Below are 7050 nucleotides of genomic sequence, written 5' to 3'. Positions count from 1 at the left end.
AAGCAATATGGTTTCAGAAACCTTCCTTGCTCAAACTCCAAATTTATATAATGTCACCTCTGAAGAGGCAGAAGGATATCAACCTATATTGAAATGTCTCATATCTCTACATTTACCATTTCTCCTTTGGCTTGAGGGATATTTGATTTGCAAAAAAGACTGTAGAAATTTGATAAAAATAAAAATAGAAATGTCACAACAGAATTTTAAAGTACATCTGTTTAATAATAATATAACCATTAATGCAATATCTGCCTCAATAATTTCATTCCAATAATAAAAAAATGATATGATGGTTTAAAACTGGTTCAATCGCAATTTTAGAGGCTTATTTATCAAGAGTGAAAATAGAAGACTATTAAAAAATAGCTAAAAAGGTAACATGTGTCATAGTGCTTAATGTTTCTGTAACTGTTGGTAAGGCTTACATCTAAATTTGATGCAGAACTCTTAATGGCACTGAAATAGTTCTTTTCTCACCCACATGGTAGATACCGGTACTATGAGTCTGGAAGAGACTGGCTATGGGTACCACTCCTTGTCTTCAGTTGTGACTGTGCAATATCAGCAAGTGCACTTTGTATCTTTTCCAGAAGCATGTCCCCTCGGTAAACAACATCCTCCAGACATGTAGCAGCTTCGTGGTTTTCTTCTTCCAGCTTATACAAGCTAGCAGCCTTTGTAAGACACAAATTTAAAAATCTTTTGAGAAATGAAAAACTTGGAGATTAGTTAAGAGTTGAGAAGAAAAAAAACTGCAGAAGTATTTATTTTTAAATCTGGATGATTCTGCAACCATTATGATAGATTTTTCAGTGTCAGAAATTCTAAAATCAGGGGACGCCTGGGTGGCTCAGCAGTTGAGCATATGTCTTTGGATCAGGGCGTGATCCTGGAGTCCAGGGATCGAGTCCCACATCGGGCTTCCTACATGGAGCCTGCTTCTCCCTCTGCCTATGTCTCTGCCTCTCTCTCTCTCTGTCTCTCATGAATAAATAAATAAATAAATCTTTAAAAAAAAAAAAAAAGAAAGAAACTCTAAAATCAGGTAACTTTTAAGGAGCTTTCCCTGTATGAATTACTTAAAAGAATGAATTTTCAATTAGAGATCTCTGTCTAGATGTGACACTCTAGATGTGACACTGCTTTTGGACACTACTATTCTACACACCCAGAATGCCACTCTCCTCTCATTCTTTGCTAGGAAAAGAGCCAAACTGAGAAGACTAAGAAGTTTCCTTATAGCTCGAAATTGGACAACCATATATATTCAGCATGATCTTTAATAGACTACAGTAGTTTACAATTAAGAAAACTTCCATTTTAAAACTTAATCTTGGGGTGCCTGGCTGGCTCAGTCAGTGGAGCACGTGACTCTTGATCTCAGGGTTGTGACTTCGGTCCCCATGTTGGATGTAGAGATTACTTAAAAATAAAATCTTTCAAAAATAAATAAATGAAACTTAATCTTAAGGAAACTTTGAATATTGTAACAAAAGGTATTAAATCTTTGGGGCAATGACTGGCTCAGTCAGAGGAGTGTTGTGATTCTTGGATCTTGGGGTCATGAGTTCAAGCCCTCATGGGTTCAGTGTAGAGATAACTTAAAAAAAAAAAATCTCCTGGGCAGCCTGGGTGGATCAGTGGTTTAGTGCCACCTTCAGCCCAGGGCATGACCCTGGAGACTGGGGATCAAGTCCCACGTCGGACTCCCTCCAAGGAGCCTGCTTCTTCTCTGCCTGTGTCTCTGCCTCTCTTTCTCTCAGTGTTACACACTCTCATGAATAAATAAATAAAATCTTAAAAAAAAAAAAAAAAAAAACACCTCCTTTAATCAAAATACTCTACTAGCAAATTTCTCAAAGGAAAAGAGATTTTTACCTGTAAAGCAGCTGTAGATTCTTCACTGGGTAATGAATCTATCAAAACATCAATGTCCTTTGCTGTTCGTGCAATTAGTGCTGCAAAAAGCTGGGCATATTCTAAAGAAAGATATTACTCATTTAGAGTATTAGGAAATGTCAAGTTTTCAGAAGTAGAAATTAAATTTGAACCTAATGAAACCAGAGAAGGTCATAAACTTTTTCTGTACTATGCTTTGAATGATTAAAATGTAATTCTAACACACCAACCCTATCACATGTTTGAGAAGTAGCCTTACTATTAACTCAAATTGGGAACTAAACATAATTATTTCATTTTTTTAGGACAGTATGTCAGTCATTTGAATAAAAGAATATGTAAATGGAATGCCTTCCTTATTAAGGCCCCTCAAGTGAAATTCTGCTAAATTCATGTAAAGTCAGCTGTAAAGGAATAACAATCTGCTTTTTGTCATGAACAGAATTACGAAATGTAGAATATCTAATGAAATCATCTTTTATAACAAAACTTACAGTAATATTCTCAAATCATAAGTAAGCTGTATTTCTCAATAAATTTAATATTAAAAGATTATAAAGATTATAAAGGTCAAATGAAGAGAAGCCAAGAAAATCTATTTACCTTCTGTAGGATTAGCTGGCTGATCTTTGTTAATTGCTGTCTGAATATTACTGAAAGAAGCAGGAGGACCACACTGCTGCAACACTCCAATGGCATTACAAAACTGATCTGCAAGCTTGAAGCCAAAGAAAATGTGTCAGAGTTAGAAAGGACTGATCAGTTTTAAGGATTTTACCAGTAACAGCAACAAAAATAAGTTTCTATAATAACAATATCTAAGCAAGGGAATAAAACAGGAAGAATCTGGGATAAAATTAGCTAGTTATTATTAACAATGATTAAATGTTTAATCACGCAAGGAAACTAGGTTTGGTATCAACATAGTTGAAACAGTTAACAGGAAATACAAGATAATCTTTGTTTTCTTCCCAAGGTAACAGAATGATAAGAGAAATAAATGCCAACACTTGTTACAAGCAGAAGTAGGGATTTTTGGGGGGTAGCGGTGGAAGAAAGCAAATCTACTGGCAAATATGTAAGTATGGCCTTAGGATAAATTTTAAAATATGTAATTTATATACAAAGTATTTGATCCCTTTTTTGAGACTAAAGTAGTTACAACTATAAAAAAATAGTGGGGAAAAGACTCCACCTGAAGAAATTATAAGGCCATGATGCATGAATGAAAAAAGAAACTGTGGTACACACACACAGGCACATCATTCAGCCATTAAAGAAAAACGGGGGAAATCTTGCCATTGCAACAAGAATAGACCTTGCGGGCATTATGCTAAATGAAATAAGTCAGGGAAAGACAAATATTACATGATTTCACTTATATGTGTAATCTAAACAAAAACTGAGCTCACATACAAAGACTCCTGGTTATCAGAGGTGAGGTGGGGCTTATGGTGGGCAAAAAGGGTGAAGGGAGTCAAAAAAGTACAACCTTCCTATCCCCTTAAGTCATGGGGATATAACATACAATATGGTGACTATGGTTAATACTGTTTGTATATTTTAAAATTGCTAAGAGAGTTATCTTAGAAGTTCTCATCAAAAGAAAAAAAATGAACTTTATAACTACAGTACAGTGACATGTTAACTAGATTTATTGTGACTTCACAATATATGCAAATAGTGAACCATTATGTTGTACACCTGAAACTAATGTTCTGTCAATTAAAAAAAAAAAAAAAACCCTCTACCTTAAGTACTTGGAAATGTTTTCCTCTGTGACTCAAGCTGTAAACTCCCAGTGCTCTAACAGTATTCCTTAAACAGTTTTGAAGACAAGAGAATACCAGTTCCTTACAGTTGGCAAAGTTAAAACTCCTATCCTCCCCACTAGCTTCCCTCAATAGTCCTGACCTTTTGAATCTCACTTATTTCCAATCTGTAACTATTTCCACTAAGTTTCTCTGCCATTTTTTAAATGACTGAACTCAAAGTCAACTGTTTCCTTTAATATCTAATCTTATTGAGAATCTCCTAGTTATAAACCAGTCTAACTTCAGACTCTTAATCTCCTTTCATCTTCAAATAGTTCTATTTTCTTTTCATTCTATCATTGGAACAGCAGGAGTTCAATTATCTCACAACAGAATTGTTACAATAGTCTCCTTCTAGTTTTCTAGTTCACTACTTATTTTACCCTGCTTAAAAATTCTGAGCTCAGGGGCATCTGGGTGGTATAGTTGGTTAATTGTCCAACTCCTGGTTTCAGCTCAGGTAGTGATGTCAGGGTTATGAGATCAGGCCCTGTGTAGGGCTCCACTCTCAGCAAGGAGTCTGCTCAATATTCTCTCCCTCCCCCTTTGCCCCTCCCACTTGTATTCTCTCTCTCTCAAATAAATCTTTATTTTTTTTTAAAGATTTTATTTATTCATGAGAATACACAGAGAAGAGAGAGACAGAGAGAGGCAGAGACACAGGCAGAGGGAGAAGCAGGCTCCATGCAGGGAGCCCAATGCAGGACTCGATCCCGGAACTCCAGGATCACGCCCTGGGCTGAAGGCGGCACTAAACCGCTGAGCCATCTGGGCTGCCCTCAAATAAATCTTTAAAAAAAAATTTTTTTTTTAAATTTGAGCTCACCCCAACATGGCCTTTAAGATTAATCTCCAACCCTTCAGGCTATTTCAAAGCTTTCGATAATCTAAGTCAACTCTACTTCTTCATTTTCTACTAATTCCTTCATATATACCTAACTAGTGATAAATTCATTCCAGACTATACTGTGTTGCTCATGTTTTGCTACTTGTAATGGCACAGTATTAAGTGCTTAGAAGCTGTACAGATGTGGATTCCAATTCTGGTTCTAGTAACCTGAGTACAGTTTTTAATTTTTAAACTGGGAACATTTTCACATTACACCACTGTTCTGAGGAATAAAGAAAACACACAAGCATAAATATTCAACACAGTGGCTATCTGTTGTGTTCTTCAAAAGCTCTCTCAAGATCCATTTATTCAATAAATATTAAAAAAATCAACTCTATGACAAGCATTGTAATAAACATTATAATGAAACAATGAACAAAGGCACAGCTTCTGCCCTCATGGAGTTCTCAGGGGGTAAAACAAATAACTTTAATAATTTTACAAATAATTACAATTCAGATCAATGCTTAGAAGATTTCCTTTACTCAGTTCATATCACTCTCTATTCCAATTTACCTCAGCACTTACATTTGAAGGCGCTTGATTCATTATAAACACCTAACCAAATCCTACTTTTAAATTATTTAAATGTCTTGAGTATATGACATCATTCCAATTAGACTGTAAACTCCCCAAGGAGTATTTTTCTGTAAACATGAGAGTGCTTACATACACATTAGGCATTCACACTAGTTAACCTAGAGATTTCTCTCCAAAATCCAATTATCAGCATGCTTACCCTGGAGTCAAGGCCATATTCACTGTCTCCTATTATCTCTCTGGTTACAAGACATGTATGAATATGCAACATTTCTCCTAAAATAACATTTCTGCCCAGCAGCATCGTTACAATTTGATTCTGAAGAGCCTCAAAGTAATATCTCCCAGAAGGAAGTTGGCTGGCAGCCCACGCATGTCACCATAAAGTAGAATTTATCTTAGTGACTTCATCAACCTTTAGGGGCTAGCCCTCTCAGTCCTAAAAGGTCTTATTTTATTTACGGAGTAAGTCAGTTTTATTTTATTTTTTTTAAGACTATTTATTGAGAGACGGGGGGGGGGGGGGGGGGGGGGGGAGAGGGAGAGAGGCACAGACACAAGCCCACTCCATGCAGGGAGCCTGAGGTGGGACTCGATCCTGAGTCTCCAGATCACACCCCGGGCTGAAGGTGGCGCTAAACCGCTAAGCCACCCGGGGCCGCCCGGAGTAAATCAGTTTTTCACAAGTCGATTCCCCCCTCATTTGAAGTGAACAAAGATGGATGCAACAAGAATCCTAACTTCTTATCTTCCGGTGTGAAAAAAACTGGCAAGGGAACAGATACTTCGATTTTCCAGTCAACATATTCTCTCTCTAAAGACATTTGACCTGGGATATCAAATTATAAACAGATTGGCAGGCCCGGGTGGCTCAGCGGTTTAGCGCCGCCTTCGGCCCAGGGTGTGATCCTGGAGACCCCAGATCGAGTCCCGCGTCGGGCTCCCTTGCATGGATTGTACTTCTCTTTCTCATGAATAAATAAAACCTTAAAAAAAAAAAAAAACAGATTGACAATGAGAAATATAACTAATGGCAAACTGTTGAACTCTTTATGGTCATGAGCACATGAATCCTCTGGTTCGCATGTACTTTCCAGTCAGGCATAACAGGAAAAAAATAATAAGGATCAAAGTAAGGGGGTCGGCTTACAAGATCTGACCCTTAACAGAAAGTAGACTTTTTGCGACACATTAAAGACTTAAATAAATGGGAACATACGCAAGGATTAGAAGATTCACTCTCCTAAAGATGTCAGTTTTCCCCAAACTGATTGATGCCAGGGAGCGCCAAGAGATGGGAACGAGACCCTTTGTCTCTGGGAACCAACGAAGAGGAAACAGAATTTCTCACCTCACCATCACTCCAGGCTCAACCTGCAAAGTCCTGACGCAGGAATACTCTCGGCTGACATTTAACAAAAAAATATCCAATCGTCAGGAGCACAGTTTCTCCTTCGCGGCTTAACACTGATAAGGGAAACAAGGAGCTTCTGCCGCTTTCCCCCTTACCCCCGAAAGAGAAGTGAGCCCAGAAGTACGACTGGCAGTAAAATAAAACTGTTCCCAGAGAACAGGACAGGACCGTGACGCCTAAGTGTCCTGACAGAGAGACCCCCTACTTTTCCGGTGAAAGAGGCTGCTGCTCCCTCAGCTCTCCGCGAAGCCGGCAGCCGGCCTCAAACCTCCCAGGACGCCGCGCCGCCTCCCGCCGCCGCCAGCGCTTTCTGCGGAAGCCCTGCCCCAGTCCGCTCCCCACTTTCGTGTGTTTTTCCCGGGGCCCTTTGCCCTCGTTTTACCTTAAGAAAGGGGAAGACAGAGACCAACAGAGCAAAATCGCTCACCGAGTTCACCGCGTCCTGCAGCTGTGTGAGCCGGTCCGCCATGTTCCTCCTGCAAGCTCCG

The 7050-nt window shown here is 38.7% G+C and overlaps 1 protein-coding gene across 1 annotated transcript; it reads right to left on the bottom strand.

Moving 5' to 3' along the window:
• Positions 1–485: 485 nt before the first annotated feature.
• Positions 486–7050, bottom strand: MED21 (mediator complex subunit 21). The gene is made up of 4 exons (NM_001197311.1): positions 6990–7050; positions 2506–2620; positions 1882–1982; positions 486–677 (listed from the first exon to the last, which is right to left on the bottom strand). The coding sequence occupies exons 1-4, from the start codon at positions 7029–7031 to the stop codon at positions 501–503; spliced, it is 435 nt and encodes a 144-aa protein (NP_001184240.1). The 5' UTR covers positions 7032–7050; the 3' UTR covers positions 486–500.

The sequence above is a fragment of the Canis lupus genome, chromosome 27, assembly GCF_011100685.1.
Source record: "Canis lupus familiaris isolate Mischka breed German Shepherd chromosome 27, alternate assembly UU_Cfam_GSD_1.0, whole genome shotgun sequence".
In the NCBI taxonomy this organism is placed as follows: domain Eukaryota; kingdom Metazoa; phylum Chordata; class Mammalia; order Carnivora; family Canidae; genus Canis; species Canis lupus.
This window is presented reverse-complemented; position numbering and strand designations above follow the sequence as displayed.

What these genes read in the sequence shown, in the direction of transcription:
- MED21 (NM_001197311.1), bottom strand. Translation starts at nt 7,031, where the DNA reads ATGGCGGACCGGCTCACACAGCTGCAGGACGCGGTGAACTCG. An exon ending in TGCAGGACGCGGTGAACTCG is followed by an intron (nt 2,621 to 6,989) that starts GTGAGCGATTTT and finishes TTTGGCTTCAAG; the next exon opens with CTTGCAGATCAGTTTTGTAA. An exon ending in GCCAGCTAATCCTACAGAAG is followed by an intron (nt 1,983 to 2,505) that starts GTAAATAGATTT and finishes ATCTTTCTTTAG; the next exon opens with AATATGCCCAGCTTTTTGCA.